Below are 24,160 nucleotides of genomic sequence, written 5' to 3' on the forward strand. Positions count from 1 at the left end.
TCTACTCCACTCAGGATTTTGTAGACTTCAATCATATCCCCCCTCAGCCGTCTCTTTTCCAAGCTGAAGAGCCCTAAACGTTTTAGTCTTTCCTCATATGAGAAGAGTTCCATCCCCTTTACCATCTTGGTCGCTCTTCTTTGAACCTTTTCTAGCGCCGCTATATCTTTCTTGTGATAAGGAGACCAGAATTGAACGCAATACTCCAGATGAGGTCGCACCATGGAGTGATACAGGGGCATTATATTTTCTGAAGTCTAGGTTATTTTCCATAAAAAAAGAGAGTACCATATATACTCGAATATAAGTCAATCTGAATATAAGTCGAGACCCCCATTTTTCTCCCCAAAAAGGAGGAAAAATGGTTGACTCTGGGGCTTGATACTCAAATAACCTGGCCTGCCAGGATCTGCACCCAGTGCCCTCTCCCTCACTCCCTTCCCCTACCAGGCTCTGCATCCAGCCCCCCTCACTCCCTGCCAGGCTCTGTCCCCCCTTGCAGCAACCAATCAAACAGCAGCCTAGAACGGAGCAGGAAGATCTATCCTGTTCCTTGCACCAGCTGGCCACATGGGACCCAAAAGGTGCATGGGGGAGGTGGGAGGGAGGTGTGGATGTCCAATTTTGGCAGGCACAGGAGGCAGAAGGGAATCCTCCTGTCCACCACGAGGCTGCCAAGGAGTCGGGGTGTGTGTGGGGGAGGGGGGTTTGCATTCAGCCGGGACAGGAGATGAGTCTTGCGGCAGGCGCTGTGGAGACATGCAATAGGTCTAGGAGGGGAGTGGGTAGGCGATAGCCCAAATATAAGCAGAGCCCCCCATTTTTTGGGCCCCAAAATCTCAGTTTATATTCGAGTATATACGGTAAATGTTAAAAAAAGAAGTTATTTTTGGCATTTTACATTGCTTTTAATAAGTGGGCAAATTAAGTCCCCCTAGCTGCAGTTAGTACTTTTCCCTTTGAAAACTATGTTGGGAAATGCACCTGTAGAAAATGCCACTTTTTCTTATGTTGAAGAAAATTAACAGTATTGACACTGCCCTGATCAAACCCCCTCCCCAGGAATGTCTCCATACAAGGCTGGACATTTCAGAATGTGCTTCCTTTCAATCATATAATGAGCAATTTACCCTCTGTAAACTTCTCTGATAATGACCAAAATCTATTTCTTTTGTGTAGCACAGAAAAGGTCAACCTCACAATGAGTGCTCACAAAAAGCATTTATTGATCAGACTCTTCATAGAAAGCAGATTGAGAACAAAATAGATACAACAGCGAAAGGGTCCATCACCAGAAGGCGAAATCTTCATTTTAATATGGTGTCTTCATTGGCTGAAAGAAAACAAAATCAGAAAAAGCTGATAAATGAGGACATATTAGCACCAATCCTTGAGGCACTCTACTACTCATCTTTCCCTCCTCTGAGCAAATTCTATTAATTAGCACCCTCTGGGTTCTCTCTGTCAACCAGTTTCTAATCCAGTTCACCACTTTGGGCCCTAACGTCAGCCTGTCAAGTTTATTCAAAAGCAGCATCTCCAACTTACTGATCTCAGCACCAAACTACAATACCTTCAGGAGGGAAATAAAAACCAGGTTATTCAAGAAATATGTCTATACAAACTCCCGACACAACCAATAACCTCACTCTATCACCAGACTATAAATGTTCCAACCAATAACTTCCCTATAATCTTCTGGATATGACCAGAATCTCATCCTTTTATAATCCGCCGAGAACCGCAAGGTATTGGCGGAATAAAAGAAACTAATGTAATGCAATGTAATATTAGAAAACAGCGTATGTTATACCATGATGGTCTGGTAAGGCAGGTGGGCCCTAAGCAGCAGCCAATACATGGACCTGAATCTTAGTGGAAGCTAGTGATTAACAGCTCAAGGGATTTCAAGTTTCAAGTTTAATATATATTTGATTGATCGCTTTATCGGTTTCAAAGCGATTTACACATGATTAAAATTACAATATAAAAGAAGTTTTAAAAATAATTAAAGACAAACGAGACATAGACAGTTACGAGATGAACTGGAAACATTGGGATAAGTAGGGGGAGAAATTACAATATATTTAAGCAGAGTGGGAAACAAATAAAGGAAAACACATATGGATGGGATAAGAGTAGGGATAATTGAAAAAATGTTATAGAGAAGAGAATAGATTGGTTCCAAGACTTGTAAAAATATATTAAATGAGACCAAATAGTATTAAATAACAAAGGCGTCATTAAATAAGAAAGTTTTTAGTTTACTTTTAAATTTTTCTAAGTTGAGTTCTTCACGTAGATAATTGGGGAGAGAATTCCAGGTTTGGGGAGCTGTGACTGAGAAGATATACTGCCGACGCGTATTGATTATTTTTAGCGATCATTTATTGAGGAGAAAGAGTTGTACGGGTCAGCTGCCTAGATATTTCAGGAACAGATATGTTTTTAGGCATTTCCTGAATTCCCCATAAGTAGTAGGTGTAAGCAATTGTTCTAGATCTTTACCCCATAATGCTGCCTGATATGAGAAAAGGTGTTGATGGTGTCTTTTGAGTTTACATCCTCTGACTGGAAGGGAAACAAAGTTCGAATGTGAACTTCTCTTATGTCTGTTGGCTGAGGAGAGAAGGTCAGTTATGTATTTAGGGGCTAGACCATATAGTACTTTAAAGCAGAAACAGGCGAACTTAAATTTCACGCGTGCCTCCATCGGCAGCCAATGCTGTCACATGATCAAACTTCTTCAGCCCGAAAATCAGTTTGACCGCTGCATTTTGCACCAATTGTAATCGTCGCATATTCTTTTGGGAAATTGCTAAATAGGCGATGTTACAGTAATCAAGTTGACTTAGTACGACAGATTGTACCAGGATTCTAAATGTTGACATATCAAAATATGCTCTAATGGATCGAAGTTTCCAGAGAGTGAAGAAACCCTTTCTGATTAAGGAGTCCTTCATGGTTAAGCACTGGTCTAGTGTTATACCCAATATCTTCATAGTAGATTGAATAGGATAACTGAGGTTATTGATGCATAGCGGTGTTTTGGTATCAAGCGGGTGTGGCGAAGCTACAAAAAATTTTGCTTTTTCTGAATTAAGTTTCAGTTTGAATTCAGTCAACCATCGCTCCATCAAATTTAGTGCTTCTGATGCCTTGGGAGTAATTTCCGAGAAAGAGTTAGTGAATGGAATGATGATCGTGAAGTCATCTGCGTAACTGAATAATTTTATCCCCAGCTGGGTCAATTGCGCACCTAGTGAGGACATGTAGACATTGAAAAGCAATAGGGAGTGGTGAAAAGCAATGGGGATAGTGGTGGCTCCTAATGCCAAAGTTTCAGATCTCATTTCAAGGAATAATTTTCTTCGATCCTGCGTTTGTCAAGTAACATCAGGATACATCCAAATCCTTTTCCCATAGAACAATTCTTGAGACTGATGGAAATAGGTTCTAAATATAGCATTAATATCTTGCTCCAAAACTAGTGATACCAATAATATGGCTCTTTCTGTTGATTCTGACAAACTGGTTTCAAGAAGGTCAGATATATTAAGATTTTTTCTTTCACCCAAATTCATTGCCCCCCCCCTAAATTAGGACCCATTTCCTTCTTCATTGGTAAATAGTAAATTTTATTGACGGGTGGTAAATTTTCTGGAGGAAACTTCAAGACTTCAATCAAATATTTTTTAAACAGATCTAGAGGGGTCACAAGCAAAGATTTTGGAAAGTTCCTTATATGCATATTTAATCTGAGGTTATAATTTTCAAATTGTTCTATTTTTTAGTCAGTAGATTTTTATCTTTCACAATCCCAATAGTTAAATTTTGAAGCTGTTCCACATTAGCTTTCACTTGTTTCATTTCAGAAGCAAAATCCTCTTGTATCCCATCTATCTTTTTACAAAGAGCATCTACAGTACTTACAAGTCGTGAAATATCATTTGAAGATTTGCTGACTGTTCCATTTAGTGTCTGGAGAAGCTGCTAAATGTTCTCCAGAGTCACCGCCGGTGTTTCCGACCGCTGTGGTGTAGCTTGAGCAGCAGCTTCCAACATTCTCTGCTTCTTTGAAGTTCCCGCGGCGTCTGCCCCTCGAAATGGGGTTTCTCCCGCAAAAGTAGTTTCACAGGGATCCCCCGGCTCTACCACGAAAGGAGCAGGACACAGCGGTGGTACAGCTAGTGGAGGCGAAAGAGATGTTTCCAAGTCTAATTCCTCGGCTTCTCCTCCTGCCGAGGAAACAGCAGACAGCACTCCAACAACATCGCGGGACCCAGAGGCAATAGTGAACTCCCAAATGGAGCATTGCATTGGGGAAGAAGTCCTTGCATCAGAGGGTTCAGCTCGGACAATTCCTTTGCACTTCGTGTCAGGCATTTTGGACAAAAGGTCAAGATATTTGCAACTCTCTCTGTTGTCAGTCGGGAATGCTATCACACAACTGCCCCCTTCTTGGAAAACTAGATAGATGTTTTTATCCTAACTTGATACATACTAGGGCAGGGGTGGGCAAACTTTTTGACTCGTGGGCCACAATGGGTTCTTAAATTTGCCAGAGGTGCCAGGTGACCTGGGGGACAGGGAGTCTGATACGCCGCAGAATGATGATGGTAAGAAACTCAGTTCTCACGGGAAGTGGCGCAGGACCAGGCAGGCAACCTGGTGCGCTGCTATGCCGAGAGGACGGAAGAGGAGGCAGCTGCGTCAGTTCTGGCAGGAAGCGGCGGGAACCAGGCATCCAGCCAGCCTTGCCATGAACAGAAGTGGCCTTTAAGCTTTAAGACTGCTGCTGAACTATACAGATTACGGCTTGATTCCTATATATCCTGGCCCTGATGCAGTGGGTTTGAACGGTTTCCCACGAAACGTTGGCTCTTCTTGAAATACAAGCGCTGACTAAAAAGCTAAGTAATTTTTTACCAGCACTGAATATAATTTGCTGTTAACAACTGGGAAAAAAAGAGATAGAGATTAAATAAGGTAGTCTTTTGATGAAGTAGTGCAAACATCCCTAGTAAATGAACAAGATATAAAAGTGTGATAAGTTAAAAAAAATTTTTTTAAAGAAAAAAGAGAAACTTTCATAAAAATAAATTATTGAATAAACGATTAGTAGTTTTTATAATAAGTTGAATGGTAGAGTTTGAAATAAAAAACACGGGAGTATGGCCAATGATTGGAGAAAAAGGAGCTAAACAACTACGCTGAATACTCCAGTCATTGACTACGATTATGCGTAGGCTCCATTACTGAGGCCGACTCCTACATATAGAATAGACTTTGCACTTAAATATAAGTGGGAAGCGTGTGATTTATCTAACTAAACTAAACCTTAAGCTTATATACCGCATCTTCTCTATAGAAATAGAGCTCGGCACGGTTTACAAGAGTTTTAAAGAAAGGAAAATATAATAAGAAGGAGAAATTAGGTTCTTACCTGCTAATTTACTTTCTTTTAGCTTCTCCAGACCAGTAGAGGTTAACTTTACGATTGGGTATATATCTAATCATGACCAGCAGGTGGAGACTGAAAACAAAACTTTGGGACAGTATATCCTAGCCCCTCCTCTCTATTTCCCTCAGTCTGCCGAATAGCCAAGCAGAACCAAGAACTGGAAAACAACAGAGAGAAAAAACAATACTCCGAAAGGAGTAACAAATAACATACCCAAAAATGCTGTTGGAAAATGCAGAGGAGAAATTCCCGAAGGAATAAGGTCCCCACAGCTCGCCAGCTAAGCCAGCCGAGCCACAGCCGCTGTTCTTCAATTCTCCCCGGCCCTAGAAAAATACTAGAACCCGCAGCAAAAACCAAAAACTGCCCGCGCAACAGCCCCAACAACAACAACAACAGACAGGGTGGGGACCTCTACTGGTCTGGAGAAGCTAAAAGAAAGTAAATTAGCAGGTAAGAACCTAATTTCTCCTTCTTTAGCACTCTCCAGACCAGTAGAGGTTAACTTTACGATTGGGACGTACCAAAGCAGTCCCTCTCACGGGCGGGACCCCCGAAGGGCCGATACCAGAACACGCTCACCGAACACCGCGTCCCGACGCGCCTGAACATCTACCCGATAATGCCGAACAAATGAATGCAAGGAGGACCAAACCGCAGCCTTACAAATATCCACCGGAGGCACGAGCGACGACTCAGCCCAAGAAGCCGCCTGACCCCTGGTGGAATGAGCCTTGAGAAACTCCGGAACCGGCTTCTGACTCAGAAGATAAGCGGAAGCAATCATCTCCTTGATCCAACGCGCAATAGTAGCCTTAGAAGCGCCAGCCCCCCGACGAGGACCCGCCAGAAGCACAAAGAGATGATCGGAGCTCCGAAAATCCCGGGTCCGCTGCACATAAGCATGGAGGACCCGACCGACATCCAACTTGCGCAGCTGTCGTTGCTCAGAAGAACCCTCCCGACTACCCAAGACCGGGAGGACCACCGATTGATTGACATGAAAAGGAGAAACTACCTTCGGCAGAAAGGAAGGAACAGGCCGCAAAACAACCCGCTCCTTCGAAAACTCCAGGAAGGGAGCCCTACAAGAGAAAGCCTGTAGCTCAGACACCCGTCTAGCGGAAGTAATGGCCACCAAAAAGACCGACTTCAGCGTAAGGTCCTTCAACGAACAGCCATCCAACGGCTCGAAAGGAGGGCGCACTAGAACAGAAAGAACCAGATTGAGATCCCAAGAGGGAATCGAGGGCCTTATGGGAGGCCTGATCAACTTGGCCGCCCTAAGAAAGCGAATCACATCAGGAATGGCTGACAAACGCTGACCTGTCACCAGCCCCCGAAAAGCCGACAGGGCCGCCAGATGAACCCGAAGAGAAGACCAGGCCAGGCCCCTATCCAGGCCATCCTGCAAAAACTCTAGAATGTTAGGCAGAGAAGCGCGAAAGGAGACCACTCCCCGCGCTCGGCACCATTCCTCAAAAAGACGCCAAACCCGTACATAAGCCCGAGAGGTAGAAAGCCTCCGGGACCCCAAAAGTGTAGAGATCACCTTGTCGGAATATCCCTTCATACTCAGGCGGCCCCTTTCAAGAGCCAAGCCGTAAGACAAAAGGGAGACGGGTCGAACATGGGAATGGGACCCTGCGTCAGAAGATCGCACTCGAGAGGCAGAGGAAGAGGATCCGCCACCAGATGCCTCACCAGATCCGCATACCACGGACGACGAGGCCAATCCGGAGCCACCAAGACCACCAGCCCCGGATGGCGAACAATGCGAAGCAGTACTCTGCCCACTAATGGCCAAGGAGGGAACACATACAACAGCCCCTCCGTTGGCCACGGTTGGACCAGAGCATCCAGACCCTCGGCCAGACCGTCCCTGCGACGACTGAAGAAGCGGGGTACTTTGGCGTTGCCACTTGTAGCCATCAGATCCATCAGGGGCTGCCCCCAAGCACGCACTAGCAACTGAAACGCCTCGGCGCCGAGACACCACTCTCCCGGATCCAAGAAGTGACGACTGAGGAAGTCCGCCTGAACGTTTTCTACCCCGGCAATGTGAGAGGCCGAGAGGTCCAGAAGATGCGACTCCGCCCAAACCATGAGCCGAGCCGCCTCCTGCGCCACCAGAGTGCTCTTGGTGCCCCCCTGACGATTGACATAAGCCACCGCCGTGGCATTGTCCGACAGGACTCTGACCGACTTGCCCAACAAAAGGGAGTGGAAAGCCAACAGCGCCAGCCGGACCGCCCTGGTCTCCAACACGTTGATCGACCAGGAGGCCTCCTCCGTGGACCAGGTTCCCTGAGCTGAGTGACCCAGACACTGGGCCCCCCAACCCAGGAGACTCGCATCCGTAAGGAGCACCGTCCACTGCGGAAGATCCAGACCCACCCCCTGAACTAGGTGAGGGGTCCGGAGCCACCAACGCAGACTGCAGCGCGCCAAGCCTCGCAGGGGAACCGGAACATCCATCCCGTGCCTCTGGGGAGACCACCTCCGGAGCAGAGCATACTGGAGAGGACGCATGTGGGCCCGCGCCCACCTCACCACGTCCAGGGACGCCGCCATCGACCCCAGGACCTGGAGGAAATCTCGCGCCCGAGGACACCGGGACGCCAAAAGCAGGCGAATCTGAGACTGCAATTTGCTCACCCGGGCCTCTGGGAGGAAGACCCTCCCCAAGGAGGTGTCGAACAGCACCCCGAGGTACTCCAGACGCTGAGCCGGAACCAACCGACTCTTGGAAAGGTTGACCACCCAGCCCAGCGACCGGAGAAACTCCACCACCCGAGTCGTAACCCGGGAGCTTTCCTGCAACGACTTGGCCCGAATTAACCAGTCGTCCAGGTAGGGGTGTACCAGAATGCCCTCCGACCGCAAGGCTGCCGCGACGACCACCATCACCTTGGTGAACGTCCGGGGAGCCGTGGCCAGCCCAAAGGGAAGCGCACAGAACTGATAGTGCCGACCCAAGATCGCAAAGCGCAGGAAACGCTGATGAGAGGTCCGAATAGGAACATGCAAGTAGGCCTCCGTCAGATCGAGAGAAGTGAGAAACTCCCCCGGCTGAACCGCCAGAATGACCGACCGCAGCGTTTCCATACGGAAAGAGGGAACCTTGAGAGCCCTGTTGACCCCTTTCAAATCGAGGATGGGCCGAAAAGTCCCCTCCTTCTTGGGCACCACAAAGTAAATGGAGTACCTGCCCGTGCCCCACTCCGGGGGGGGCACTGGAACTACTGCCCTGAGATCTAGCAAGCGCTGAAGGGTCTGGCGAAAAGCCTGCGTCTTCCCCGGAGTCTGACACGGAGAAGCGAGGAAAAAATCCGGCAGAGAGCGGGCGAACTCCAGGGCATAACCGTCCCGCACCACCTCCAGGACCCACTGATCGGACGTGATCTCGGCCCATTTGGGAAAAAAGTCGCGCAGCCGGGCCCCCACCGGAACCAAGGGGGGCGCCGGCAAGGCGTCATTGTGCAGGACGGGAAGCGGGGGAACCGGCGGAGGGGTTCCCTGCCCCCCGACGGGCCCCCCGAAAGGGCTGCATGCGCTGGAAGAACCGACCCCGGGAAAACCCCGGAGACTGGAAAGAAGCAGCCCCACGCCCAGGGCGATACTTGCGAAATTCCCGCAAACGCCCCCGGGCCGCACCACCCCGAGACGCCGGGCGGGCACGGTCCTCCGGCAAACGGGGAACTTTCGAGTCCGACAGAGTCTGAATCAACTTATCCAAGTCCTCTCCAAATAAAAACGACCCCCGAAAGGGAAATTTAGTAAGCTTAGCTTTGGACGCAGCATCCGCCGCCCAAGCGCGCAGCCACAACACACGCCTTGCGGCCACGCCAAAAGCCATGGACTTAGCCGAGATCCGCACCAAGTCATACAGAGCATCCGAGAGGAATGAGGCAGCCATCTCAATCTTCGCTACCTCCTGATCCACCAGAGACCAGTCGTCAGACTCGCGATCCAAGACCCGCTCCGCCCACCGAAACACGGCGCGAGCGACCAGTCCCCCACAAATAGCCGCCTGGACCCCAAAGGCAGAGACTTGAAAATTTTGCTTAAGGATGGTCTCCAATTTGCGCTCCTCAGAGTCCCGCAAGGCAGAACCGCCCTCAACAGGCACGGTATGCCGCTTGGAAATAGCCGAGACCACCGCATCCACGACTGGCGAAGCTAACGTAGCCCGATCCCCTTCAGGAATGGGATACAGGCGAGCCATGCTGCGCGCCAGCCGAAACGGCGTCTCCGGCGTTTTCCACTGCTCAAGAATAATATCCCGAATATCCTGATGCATAGGAAAAGAGCGGGAAACGGAACGGATCCCTCGTAACAGAGGGTCCCCCACACGCGGAGTCTCCGGCGGCGCGTCCTCAAAACGCAAAGCCGAAGAAACCTGTTGAATAAGGTCAGGCAGCTCATCTCTCTGAAAAAGGCGCACCACGGACGCCTCGTCACTGGAGAACGGGAAACCCGACAACCCGCCGCCAGCTTCCGTCCCCTCCAGAGGGTCCTGGAATTCCTCAGAAGGGTCCAGGTCCTCCTCCAGACCGACACGTTCCTCCGACCACAAATCCTCGTCCCACGACACCCGCGGACGCTTGGACAAGAGAGGCGGCGGAGGGGACGTCACGTCAGACGAGAGAGGCAAAGCCGCAGGGAGCGCGGAGGAAACCCCACCCCCCGAGACCCCCTGGGCGCAACCGGGACCCCCAGCCGCCTGAAAATAGGCTTTGCATAATGAAAAGAAAAAATCAGGGGAAAAACCCCCCGAGGGTCCCAAGGGACTCCCTGCCACAGCAGGGGACCCAGCAGAAACCTGCCCCTGCTTAGCCAAAACAGGGGGAAGGTCACCTGAGGTGGAAGACAAAATGGAGGGGCCAGACAGAGAAGATGGCGTCTTTCCCGCCAAAACAGCTCCCTCCATAGCCTGCAGCGGCTGAGAGACCTGAATAGTCTCAGCCGCTAAAACAGGCAAGCCGGCATCAGCTGTCAAAATATCAGCTGAGAGGGAATCCTCTAAAACCCGACCGTCGGCGGCTCGGGGAATCCCTCCGTGGGCGGACGGAGAAGACCGGGCTTCTCCACCGTTCCCTGCCGACTCGCGAGGCACCATCGGCGGGGAGCTCTGGGCGCCTGCAGCCGCTGCCGACGGAGCTCCTCCACCGCACCGGCCTGAACACCGCTTGCACAGGCCGGCCGCGAGTGCCTCGCGTCTGGAGCACAATGAGCACTTTTTCCCTTTAGAAGTGCTCATTGCTCCATACGCGACCTAGCTGTAAAAAAGTGCCGGTTAGTTGAAAAAATACAGTAAAATACAGTTTTCTTAAAGGGATACAACCCTCCAGACCAGCACTACCTCAGGATTTTTTTTTTTTTTTTTTTTACACAGAACAGACTCCACAGGCTCTCGAAGCAATATGCCTTGCTTGATTTAGGGGGCAAGGCTTACTGCTGAGGCTCCTCTAAAAAAATATGGGGAGGTGGAGGAAGTGGGGGGAGGGACCCCGCTCGTGACCCGCCGGGTTTGACACCCCCGAGGTCGGACGAACCCCCAAACAGAGTCCGTCCAAGCTCCGTCCGGCTAAAAACAGGGACAATAAACCTCTAAACAAATTCCAACAGCCCTACCAAGGGAGATGGGTACAGATCACTCAACACCTGCTGGAGACTGAAAGAAGACTGAGGGAAATAGAGAGGAGGGGCTAGGATATACTGTCCCAAAGTTTTGTTTTCAGTCTCCACCTGCTGGTCATGATTAGATATATACCCAATCGTAAAGTTAACCTCTACTGGTCTGGAGAGTGCTAAAGAATTAGTGATTATATAGAGAGCAGCAGAATTTACATTTTTGATAATAGCCACGTTTACAGATGTTTTTGAAATAATTGGAGAGAGACCAAATTATGCAGCTGGACAGGAAAATAATTCCAAAGCTCAGTGATTTTAAAGTAAAGAGATTTCCCTAATTTTCAAATATAGATAACGCCTTTTTAACGAGGGGAAAGATAATTTAAGCTTCTGGATAGATCTGGTAACATCGGGTCTTGCAGAATTCCAAGAGAGAGGAACTAAATGAGGACCAATTTACATTCCTTTGTAGTCTATCGGTCAAGGGCAGGGATTTAGGTGAAGGAGTATATTTTTATTGCTTTTCTAAAGCTAAGGAGTCCTTCAAGGGATCTGATCTGCAGAGGCAATTGATTCCAGTGGCTCAGTATGAAGTGGGAGTAGGACCGTTACTTGGCTGTTTGCAGTCGAAGGCACAGCCAGGGGGCGTTTTGAGGTGTATTTCGTCCTGGGAGCAGAGGAACTGGTTTGTCATGTATGGAGGAAGCTTAGCTGTCATGTAGCCCAGTGCCATGTCATGCATGAATTTGAATGCTAGCATCAGCCTCTTGAAGACACAATGTGTGGCTATGGACAGCCAGTAAGCCGATGCTAGAGCCTGGGAGACAGGGTCGTGGGCATGGAGGTTTTTCAAAAGCTTGATCGCTGCGTTTTGAACACGTCGTACATTCTTCGCTGTGAGACCATTGAATAATGCATTGCAGTAATCCATGCTAAGGCATAGAGTAGTTGGGCAAAGTTAGACTCTGAAAAAGTAGTTCCTTATTTTTCAGAGTTGTCACAGGTACTAAAATGAGGAAGATAACACCTGAAGGATATGGTCGGATAGCGACAGGTTGCAATCAAGGAGTATTCCTAGGCTGTACGCTTGGTCTTTTGCAGCTATAGTAGTCGAGTCCCAGCACAGGGAAGGATGGGCACGGTCACAGCGTTCTTTGCGGATCGAAAGGAGTTCCGTCTTGGAGACATTTAGTTGTAATTTGTTGATGGACATCCAGTTTTTGATTTCCAAGAGGCAGATTAGGAGTTTTGCAATCTGGGCATCATGGGCTTCTCCTAGTGGTAGGTACAGTTGGATGTCATCCGTGAAGGAATGAATCTGTATTTGATATTTGCAGGCTATGTCTAGGACAGGTCTAGTGTAGAGATTAAATAGTAGGGGGGATAGCACAGTCCCCTGCAGAACACCACATTTGAATAAACTAGAAGAGTGGGTGACGAGATGGCATATGAAGTTTAATGTAGAGAAATGTAAAGTCTTGCACATAGGAAACAGAAACCTGAAGTACAGCTATACGATGGGAGGACTGGTAATGGGTGAAAGTATCCTAAAGAAGGACTTGGGGGTAATAGTGGACAAGACAATGAAACCATCAGCACAGTGCGCAGCGGCCTCTAAGAAGGCAAATAGAATGCTAAGTATTATCAAGAAAGGTATTACAACCAGAACGAAAGAAGTTATCCTGCCGTTGAATCGGGCGATGGTGTGCCCACATCTGGAGTACTACGTCCAATACCTTAAGAAGGATATGGTGATACTCGAGAGGGTTCAGAAAAGAGCGACGCGATTGATAAAAGGTATGGAAAACCTTTCATATGCTGAAAGATTAGCGAAACTGGGGCTCTTTTCCCTGGAAAAGTGGAGGCTTAGAGGGGACATGATAGAGACTTACAAGATCATGAAGGGCATAGAGAAAGTGGAGAGGGACAGATTCTTCAAACTTCCAAAACTACAAGAACGAGAAGGCATACGGAAAAATTAAGAGGGGACAGATTGAGAACCAATGCTAGGAAGTTCTTCTTCACCCAAAGGGTGGTGGACACCTGGAAAGCGCTTCCAGAGGGTGTGATAGGACAGAGTACGATATTGGGGTTCAAGAAGGGACTGAATGATTTCCTGAAGTAAAAGGGGATAGAAGGGTATAGATAGAGGATTACTATAAAAGTCCTGGACCTGATGGGCTACTGCGTGAGCGGACTGCTGGGCACGATGGACCTCTGGTCTGACCCAGCAGAGGCACTACTTATGTTCTTATGCTTTGGGATCTGTTATTCAGGAAAGAGGAGAACCGTTGTAGTGCAACGTCTCGGATTCCGATTTCAAAGAGCCACTCAATGAAAAAAGGAAGGTCAATAGTGTTGAAGGCTGCACTGAGATCCAGCAGCACCAGAAGGACATCATTACCCTTGTCCATCAATTTTCAGCAGTTGTCAACTGTCAAGCAGGACGGTTTCAATGCTGTGGACTTCCCTGAATCCTGATTGGAAGATGGATAGGGTGCCTTGTTTGTCAATGAAGGAATGTAATTGGGTTAACACTGTTTTTTTCCAGGATTTTAAGAGATGAAGGGTAGGTTGGAAACAGATCTAAAATTGCCGGGCATGTTAGGGTCAAAAATGTTTTTTTTCAAAATTGATCTGATGACTGCCGACTTCCAGTTTGTGGGCACTACACCTGTATGTAGAGAGGTGTTGATGAGAGAAAGTATGGAGTCTACAAAGGTGTCTTTCACCGCCACTAGGAGGTGTAGCAGACAGGGGTCCAGGTTCGAGCCAAAGGGCAAATTGCGTCTCGTACCTCAACGATGTCATCGTGGGAGACAGTTTTGAAATTAGTTAGGTTCCCAGATGTGGTTTTAGTTGTTTTGTCTGAGTCGCGGGGGAACAATGTTTGTAGCGTGGAGTCAACTTTGTCAGTAAAGTAGTCTGAGAGCATTTTGCTGTCGAGTTCAGTGTTAAGATACTGATTGTCTCCTTGTAATGCGAGTATATTTTTTGATCTATTGGAGGTCTTTAAGAGTTGTTCAGAGTAGTACTTCTTTTTAGCCCCTAGGGTGGCTATTTTATATACTTTATGCAGATCCTTCCATTTGGACCTGTCACTATTAAGTCTGGATTCGTACTATTTCCTTTCCGCTCTCCTTAGTTCTCTTTTCTTAGTTCTTAAGTCGTTGGTAAACCAAGGGGAGGAATACTGGCAGTATTTGATCTCTTTGACTGGGGCTAGCCCTTCTTATCTCAGTGTAGCTTCAACAGATTGAGAATTTAATTTAGATGTTCCCACTAGGCTAGAAAGGCCTGTGGAGAGATTCTCTAGGTTGATTGCATCATTGCTGTATTTTATTTTATGTTGAGGTTGCTTCCTGGTTGACAGTTGCTTTGTTGCGTAGCTGTGGTTGAATGACATCAAATGGGTGGTACAGGCTGGGGTTTGTGTGGTGAGCAAAATGTTTTCTTGAGTAACAATTAGGTCTAGGATGTGGCCCGCAGAGCAAGTCAGTGAGGGGACCTTTTGTTGGAAGCCTAGGTCCGATTGTGTAGTGATGAAGTCTGCTGGGGCTCCAGTCTCGTGTGAGTAGCTTGCGAAGTTGAAGTCTCCAAGTATGACGACTTGGTTGTATGTGATGGTCAGTTTGCTAAGGATGGATAGCAGGTCATCTAAGACAGTCATTGGAGAGTGTGGTGCTTTGTATATCAAGGCGAAGGTTAGGTCTCTGTTGTGATCCACTGAGAAGGTGAGGCACTCTAGCACATCTAGTATGATGGTGTCTATCAGTCTTGGGTTGAGGCTGGACTTAATGATGGTGGTTACTCTTCCACCTCTAGTGTCTGTGTGTGGGCAAGCTATTGCTTGGTAGCCTGGTGGACAAAGCATACCTAAGGTAGCTCCATCATTGTCTTTGAGCCAGGTTTTGGTAATTAGGACGATGCCCCAGTGAGGAAGTCATATCCATTTTTACTCTTATAATCACTGTACTCTTGTGTTTTCTGCTCCCCTCTCTCTCCCCTTCCCACCTATAGTGGCCAATTCTGTTCTCTACCATGCCAGGCTGCAGCAGGGCTCTTCCTCTCCATTCAGCACTGAGTGTCAGGTATTGAGGTTTAGGGTTCTTCCACACCTCCCATATTACCTTTTTATTATTTTCAAAGGACAGAGCTTCAGCACGGCTTTATACGGAGCAGATTTATGTCCTTTGAACTCTGCTCTCACATGAGATACATACCCGCCGCCAACTCTTTTGCAATGCGCTCCAATTCCTCACGTTTTTTCTTCTCTTCTTCCTCTATCCTCCTTTCCTCTTCAGCAACAGGCTTCAGGTAATCTGCAATTCAGAGAAGCAGAGAGACTACATTACTGAATTAAACAGACACTTTATAAATCTCTGCTTCCGTCTGCTGTTCCCAACATCTACTTTAGAACTCCAAGGAGGGAAAAGGGTAAGGCAGACAAATGACTTTGCAAGCTTTAAATGAGTTGCTTTGAGATCTCTGAAGAACACACAAAAATCCAGATTTATATTTACAGAACCGCTCTGCAGTAGAACATTTCTGAAATTTTGCAGGGAAAAGTATTTCCCAAGCACTCAGTTCAACGCTTCTATGAAATTTTTTAAGCGGAACACCTGAAATATGTCTACCTTTCTACAAGAAACACAAATTCCATCACCCAGACTGCATTTACTGTTTGCACTGGTAGTAATAGCAAAACAACTTCAAAGGATTACAATGTCTTCTTGGTGGGGTAAAAAAAAGCCCACCCAACTTGAAATAAAACCCAGCAAAGTTGTTGGAGTGAGCAAGAGAAATTACATGGAAATACTTTTAAAATAAATAGGAGGAAATATTTTTTCACTCAAAGAACAGTTAAGCTCTGGAGCTCATTGCCACATGATGTGGTAACAGCGGTTATTGTATCTGGGTTTAAAAAAAGATTTGGACACGTTTCTGGAGGAAATGGCCATAGTTTGTCATGGGGAAAGACACTGGTAGAGTGGAGTGTTCCGCTATTTGGATTTCTGACAGGTACTTGTGACCTGGATTGGCCACCTTGAGAACAGGCTACTGGGTTAGATGGACCTATGGTATCGCCCAGTATGGCTATTCTTATGTGCTAACAAATTAACTTTCCCTAATTTATTTATTTATTCATTCAATTTTCAATACCGTTCTCCCGGGAGACCTCAGAACAGTTTACAAAAGTTTATTCAGGTACTCAAGCATTTTTCCCTGTCTGTCCCACAATCTACCTAATGTACCTGGGGCAATGGGGGGATTAGGTGACTTGCCCAGGGTCACAAGGAGCAGCATGGGTTTGAACCCACAACCCCAGGGTGCTGAGGCTGTAACTTTAACCACTGCACCACACACTCCCCTTAAGCCTTTCTTAAACAGTTTGAATTCTGGGTATGAACTTTGATGATAAAACTAGCGTTAAAGCTGCAAATCGACTCAGTTATTAGGCTCTCATTTTTTGCATTACAACACATTGGCGCTGTCTGTTTTCTCCAGCTAATAGTTCACTCTCTGGTTATATCACATTTGGATTACTGCAGGTCTTCCTTTGTCCTCACTAAAGAGACAACAACTCATACGGCAATTAAACTACTATACCCACTACTTAAACAGGAACATTCCTTTCCACACCAATTACCTACAAATTGCTCACTTTGGTATTATCAAGTCTCCCAACTGCACCTGTGTCTCGGTAGACTTAGCAACCCATATGCTCCCCCTCATTCCTTTCGTTCAGCAGGTAATCATCTCCTCGGTCTTCCACCATTATCAGAAATTCGTCTCACCTCATCTCGACAGTATGTTTTCCGTTATATAGGGCCAAAACTCTGGAACCATTTTCCACTTCACATCAGGAATCTTTTGACTCTGGCTGAATTTAAAAAAACTGCTCAAAACCCACCTGTTCATTCAGTCTTTCAGCTGTTAATCTGTGTTTATGTTGATTTTGTTTTATTATTTTGCATGTTATGGTTTTTGATATGATGTAAACTGCTGTGATACAAGGGAAAAAGCGATATTGGATCTGATCCTCACAAATGGAGAGAGTATCTCTAATGTTCGAGTGGGTGCTCACCTGGGAAGTAGCGATCATCAAACGGTTTGGTTTGATATAACGGCTAAAGAGGAGAGCGGCCGCACGATACTTAAAATCCTAGATTTCAAACGTACGGACTTTATTGCAATGGGTAAGTACCTGAAGAAAGAGCTGTTAGGATGGGATGACATAAGAGAAGTGGAAAGACAGTGGTCTAAGCTGAAAGGAGCGATAAAAATGGCTACGGACCTTTATGTGAAGAAAATCAATAAAAACAAGAGAAAAAGGAAGCCGATATGGTTCTCCAACCTAGTGGCTAAGAAAATAAAGGCGAAAGAGTTGGCGTTCATGAAATATAAAAAAACCCAAGAAGAGGAGAGCAGAAAGGACCACAGGGTGAAACTGAAAGAAGCCAAGAGAGAGATACGTTTGGCGAAGGCACAGGCGGAAGAACAAATGGCTAAAAATGTAAAAAAGGGAGATAAAAATTTTTTCAGATATATTAGTGAAAGGAGGAAGATAAAAAATGGAATTGCTAGGCTAAAAGATGCTGGGAACAAATATGTGGAGAGTGATGAGGAGAAAGCAAATGTGCTAAACAAATACTTCTGTGTTCACAGAAGAAAATCCTGGAGAAGGACCGAGATTGTCTGGCAAAGTTACACGAGAAAATGGAGTAGATTCTGCGCCGTTCACGGAGGAGGGTGTTTATGAGCAACTTGAAAAACTGAAGGTGGACAAAGCGATGGGACCAGACGGGATCCATCCCAGGATACTAAGGGAGCTCAGAGAGGTTCTGGCGAGTCCTATTAAAGACTTGTTCAACAAATCTCTGGAGACGGGAGTGATTCCTGGGGATTGGAGGAGAGCGGATGTGGTCCCTATTCATAAAAGTGGTCACAGGGATGAAGCAGGAAACTACAGGCTGGTGAGCCTCACTTCAGTTGTTGGAAAAATAATGGAAGTTTTGCTGAAAGAAAGGATAGTGTACTTCCTTGAATCTAATGGGTTACAGGATCCGAGGTAACATGGCTTTACAAAAGGTAAATCGTGCCAAACAAACCTAATTGAATTTTTTGATTGGGTGACCAGAGAGCTGGATCGAGGACATATGCTAGATGTAGTTTACTTGGATTTCAGCAAAGCCTTTGATACAGTTCCTCACAGGAAGCTGTTGAACAAACTTGAAGGGCTGAAGTTAGGACCCAAAGTGGTGAACTGGGTCAGAAACTTGTCCTCCTCGAGACCGACTCTAACCTCACCAACCTCTCTGATAACATCTCTTCTTGTATAACGAATTTCCAATCCTGGGCTCACACCATTCAAATGAAACTAAATGAGACCAAAACAAAACTACTTTGGCTCAGCCCAAAATTAGATCAGCTACCCGCCCTCATCCAACTATCCTCTGGCACCAAACTGCAGCTTGAGCACTCAAGCAAAGTTCTGGGAATCATCATTGACTCTACACTGTCTTTCAACGATCACCTCAACTCCTTGGTAAAAAAAATGCTTTTTCAATCTTCACATGTTAAGGAAAGTAAGATCCTGCTTCCATCAACAACACTTTGCTGTCCTCGTTCAATCCATTATTCTATCCAGACTGGATTACTGCAACTCCATCTACTTAAGCCTAACAAAGAAAAATCTTATCAGACTTCAGCGGATTCAGAACACCGCGGCTAAACTAATCTTCACAAAAAACAAATTTGACCACGTCTCCCCGCTTCTGTCTAAGCTTCACTGGCTCCCAGTTATCCTCAGGGTTCACTACAAATGCGCCTGTCTAGCCTTCAAATCTCTACACGGCATCCTTCCTCCCCTTTTTCCACTATCTTGGCTCTCCGTGAATCCTAACTCCACCAGATCCACTCAAAAATTCAAACTACCCTTCCCCTCTTTAAAAGGTATATCCCATACAGGAAAACTTGGGACATCCCTCCTCTTCAGGATCACCGAGCTGTGGAACAGCTTTACTGCCCATCTTCAGAGTTCTACTTCCCTCCAACGCTTCCGAAAACATTTGAAAACTTGGCTTTTCTCTAAAATGTAACTACTCCCTCCTTCTCCATTATACTAAGTCCCCTCTTTCTTTCTTTTTTTACTAAGCCCTTCTTCTTTCCATTGGAGTTCCTTTCTATATTAATTCCTGTAAACCGTGTCGAGCTCCACTTCTGTGGAGATGATGCGGTATACAAACTTAAGGTTTAGTTTAGTTTAGTTTAGAAACTGGCTATCAGACAGACGCCAGAGGGTGGTGGTTAATGGAAGTCGCTTGAAGGAAGGAAAGGTGAGTAGTGGAGTCCCTCAGGGATCAGTGCTGGGGCCAAATCTGTTCAATATGTTTGTGAGTGACATTGCTGAAGGGTTAGAAGGAAAAGTGTGCCTTTTTGCAGATGATACCAAGATTTGTAACAGAGTAGACACCGAAGAGGGAGTGGAAAATATGAAAAGGGATCTGCAAAAGTTAGAGGAATGGTTAATGCCTGGCAACTAAAATTCAATGCAAAGAAATGCAGAGTAATGCATTTGGGGATTAATAATAGGAAGGAACCGTATATGCTGGGAGGAGAGAAGCTGATATGCACGGACATGGAGAGGGACCTTGGGGTATAGTGTCCGAAGATCTAAAGGCGAGAAAACAGTGTGACAAGGCAGTGGCTTCTGCCAGAAGGATGCTGGGCTGTATAAAGAGAAGCATAGTCAGTAGAAGGAAGAAGGTGTTGATGCCCCTGTACAGATCATTGGTAAGGCCCCACTTGGAGTATTGTGTTCAATTTTGGAGAACATATCTGATGAAGGACGTAAGAAGACTTGAGGCGGTCCAGAGGAGAGCGACGAAAATGATAGGAGGCTTGCACCAGAAGACGTATGAGGACAGACTGGAAGTCCTGAATATATATACCCTAGAGCAGGGGTGTCCAATGTCGGTCCTCGAGGGCCGCAATCCAGTCGGGTTTTCAGGATTTCCCCAATGAATATGCATGAGATCTATTTGCATGCACTGCTTTCATTGTATGCTAATAGATCTCATACATATTCATTGGGGAAATCCTGAAAACCCGACTGGATTGCGGCCCTCGAGGACCGACATTGGACACCCCTGCCCTAGAGGAAAGGAGAGACAGGGGAGATATGATTCAGACGTTCAAATACTTGAAGGGTATTAACGTAGAACAAAATCTTTTTCAGAGAAAGGAAAATGGTAAAACCAGAGGACATAATTTGAGGTTGAGGGGTGGTAGATTCAAAGTCAATGTTAGGAAATTCTACTTTACGGAGAGGGTGGTGGATGCCTGGAATGCGCTCCCGAGAGAGGTGGTGGAGAGTAAAACTGTGACGAGTTCAAAGAAGCGTGGGATGAACACAAAGGATCTAGAATCAGAAAATAAGATTAAATATTGAACTAAGGCCAGTACTGGGCAGACTTGCACAGTCTGTGTCTGTATATGGCCGTTTGGTGGAGGATGGGCTGGGGAGGGCTTCAATGGCTGGGAGGATGTAGATGGGCTGGAGTAAGTCTTAACAGAGATTTCGGCAGTTGGAACCCAAGCACAGTACAGGATAAAGCTTTGGATTCTTGCCCAGAAATAGCTAAGAAGAAAAAATTAAAAAATTTAAATTGAATCAGGTTGGGCAGACTGGATGGACCATTCGGGTCTTTATCTGCTGTCATCTACTATGTTACTATGATACTATTTTGACTATTTAGCAATATCAAATTTTAATAAATATAAGAAGAGTCAAAACACTGCTTTAAAGCTAAGTATCTTTAAATTAGTTTAACTATGAAATTATTTCATATTTAAAGAACACAGCAGCATGTTAAAAAAATTGTATGGACTAATGATGAAAAACAGTGGCAGCTCACTTTAATCAAACCACTTCAGAAGAACCATATAAAGAATTACTAGGAGGAGGAGAAGAGAAGGACTGGAAGACTTAGGACATACGAGTTATGTGTTAGGGAGAGAGCTGGGAATAGGGAGTAAGAGGGCATATGTAGGAGGAGAAATGACCTAGAGCAGCGGTGTCAAAGTCCCTCCTCAAGGACCGCAATCCAGTCGGGTTTTAGAGGATTTCCCCAATGAATATGCATGAGATCTATTAGCATACAATGAAAGCAATGCATGCAAATAGATCCCATGCATATTCATTGAGGAAATCCTGAAAACCCGATTGGATTGCGGGACTTTGACACCCCTGACCTAGAGGAATCTGAGAAAAAGAGACAAGAAACTGGGGAAGAAGGAGAAAGATCAGTCAGAACTTGCTGACAGGGGATGAATGATCTGAAAGAGGGGGCACACAATGTGAACATGGGCACATGTTTGGGAGAGAGTGATCTAATATCTTAAGGTTAGGGCCTCTCAATTTCACATATTTGGGTTTGCTAATCTGTGGAGCCCAAGAGGATCTGCAGGTTGCACTGACTTAACAGCTGTGTTGCCACAAGTAACGTTAGCAATGCCTGCGGCTCAGAGCTCTCCTTGGACTCAAATTTGAAAGCCAGAAGCCCTAGCTATGGTGCATTACTACTGTATTATGGGGGGGGAGGGGAAATCTGTGCCAAACACTTTAAACTGTCTTTCAGAACCTTTTACAAGTTTTACTACTCAGAAATAGTGGCTATAAATTGTATTTTCTGACTAACCTGAAATGAACTATTTTGCAGAACTGTAGAAAATTGTGTGTAGAATTCCCTCCAAGAGGAGTTTTATATTATATACTTAAACTCAAGTTAAATATTTGTACAACTCACAAGTTAACATAAGAAACTTCTGAGGCATTTAAAAATGCATGCAAGACGAGCACTTATATAACAAAGCTGTGTTTCAGCTGCCCTGAAGGTTCATTTTTACAAGTTATACAACCGTTCTCCTTTCTGAATATGTGAAGTTTTCTTACCATATCTTTTCTTTCCATAGATGATGCCGATGAACAAAGCCGAGTATCTTGTAAACTGTTAAGGATAAAACATAGTATAATTTATTTTAAAGTCATGTGTTTCCTGCTTTAGAGAAATATTCATATCAACAGTTCCCAAGCCATAGGAATAGCCATAATGGGTCAGGCCAGTGGTCCATCCAGCCCAGTATCTTGTAACCACAGTGGCCAATCCAGGTCCCAAGCCCATCAGTTAAGTCAAAAATTCATCTTAATAATATTTTTAAAAAGCACAAGCACAGTTGGCATCATGTATGGGTTCAATTCCTGGGCAAGAAATATATAGTGGCGCTAGAAAAGGTTCAAAGAAAAGCGACCAAGATGGTAAAGGGGATGGAACACCTCTCGTATGAGGAAAGACTAAAATGGTTAGGGCTCTTTAGCTTGGAAAAGAGACGGCTGAGGGGAGATATGATTGAAGTCTACAAAATCCTGAGTGGATCGATTTTTCACTCCGCCAAAAATTACAAAGACTAGGGGACACTCGAAGTTACAGGGAAATACTTTTCAAACCAATGAGAGGAAATTTTTATTCACTTGAAGAATAGTTAAGCTCTGGAACGCATTGCCAGAGGATGTGGTAAGAGCAGATAGCGTAGCTGGTTTTAAGACAGATTTAGACAAGTTCCTGGAGGAAAAGTCCATAGTCTGTTATTGAGAAAGACACAGGGGAAGCCACTGCTTGCCCTGGATCAGTAGCATGGAATATTGCTACATCTTGGATTTTGGCCAGGTACTAGTGACCTGGATTGGCCATCGTGAGAACGGGCTACTGGGCTTGATGGACCATTGGTCTGACCCAGTAAGGCCATTCTTATGTTCAAGTCGCTTAATCTTCTACTGCCCCAGGTACATTAGAGAGACTGTGAGCCCACCGGGACAGAGAGGGAAAATGCTTGTAGTACCCTTATGTAAACCGCTTTAAGTGTGGTTGTAAAACTACAAAAAGAGAATATACAAGTCTTTTTTTTTTTTTTTTCATTTCTTTATTCATTTTAAATCATACATCAAGTATACAGAAATACAACCATTATAATTTCATACATAACACTTGAAAATCGTTATCATGTCATCTAGAACAAGAATATATATCCCCTCCTTTCCACCCTTCTTAAAATAGTTTAAAATTGAATTCAATATATATATATACAATAGTACGAAAATACATCAATTATAAATTCAGTATAACACTTTAAAATCTTTACCAGTTCATCTGAAACAAAAATCTAAATCCCCTCCCTCCCACCCCTCATATAGTAATTTAAAACAAAATCTCAACAAAAAATATACCACCCCCACTCCCCATTGTGTAAGTATAATCTCCCATAAAAAGTGATGTCTACCCATTACAATATCTTTACATTGGCCCCCAGATCTTTAAAAAATGATTATAAGTCCCTTTCTGCATAGCAATAGCTCTTTCCATTTTATAAATATGGCATAATGAGTTCCACCAAAATGTATAATTGAGATTAGAGTAGTTCTTCCAATTATTGGTAATATGCTGAATGGCGACCCCTGTCATGATTAACAAAAGCTTATTATTATACGACGAATATACAAGTCTTAATCCCTTTCTGTTAGGTGACATGAACGAGCAGCCACGTGTTCTTGCTGGTTGAGATTATACTAGAACCACTGCTAATGCTTTTGCCACCACAGTTCTGCTCTCTTCCCTACAGACGAGGCCAGAAATGCAAGTCTGTAGTTGAACTGCTCCTTCTTTTCTAATGCCGTAATCACAGCCACTTCCATTCCAACTTTAAATATAGATTGGATGTGGCCTGTTGTCTGCCCTATGACCGCCAGCAGAGTGGGCAAGTTTGAAGAGGGGAGCTGACTAGGGAATGAGGGTGAAAGAGGAGAAAGGAGGGAATGAGGCTTGGGGGAGGAAGTGAGGGGAGGGGGAACAGACTGGGGGTTGAGAGATAGAAAGGTGAGGAATAGGCAAGGAAGAGAAATTAATCTAATCCTTGGTCTTATATACCGGGTCATTCCCTAGAGGGACTCGATCCGGTTAACAGAACATAATCTGGAAGAGATTGATAAAAAGTAATAGAGGA

At 45.6% G+C, this 24,160-nt stretch overlaps 1 protein-coding gene across 1 annotated transcript in view; it reads right to left on the reverse strand.

Moving 5' to 3' along the window:
• Positions 1 to 1,202: 1,202 nt before the first annotated feature.
• Positions 1,203 to 24,160, reverse strand: part of ATP5ME (ATP synthase membrane subunit e) — a 30,428-nt gene continuing 7,470 nt past the window's right edge. The window contains exons 2-4 of the mRNA XM_033938286.1: positions 22,059 to 22,113; positions 15,325 to 15,423; positions 1,203 to 1,333 (exon numbers count right to left, since the gene is read on the reverse strand). Coding sequence (XP_033794177.1) covers positions 1,308 to 1,333; positions 15,325 to 15,423; positions 22,059 to 22,113 — 180 coding nt within the window. The 3' untranslated portion in view covers positions 1,203 to 1,307. The remainder of the gene's footprint in view (positions 1,334 to 15,324; positions 15,424 to 22,058; positions 22,114 to 24,160) is intronic.

The sequence above is a fragment of the Geotrypetes seraphini genome, chromosome 1, assembly GCF_902459505.1.
Source record: "Geotrypetes seraphini chromosome 1, aGeoSer1.1, whole genome shotgun sequence".
Lineage (NCBI taxonomy): Eukaryota > Metazoa > Chordata > Amphibia > Gymnophiona > Dermophiidae > Geotrypetes > Geotrypetes seraphini.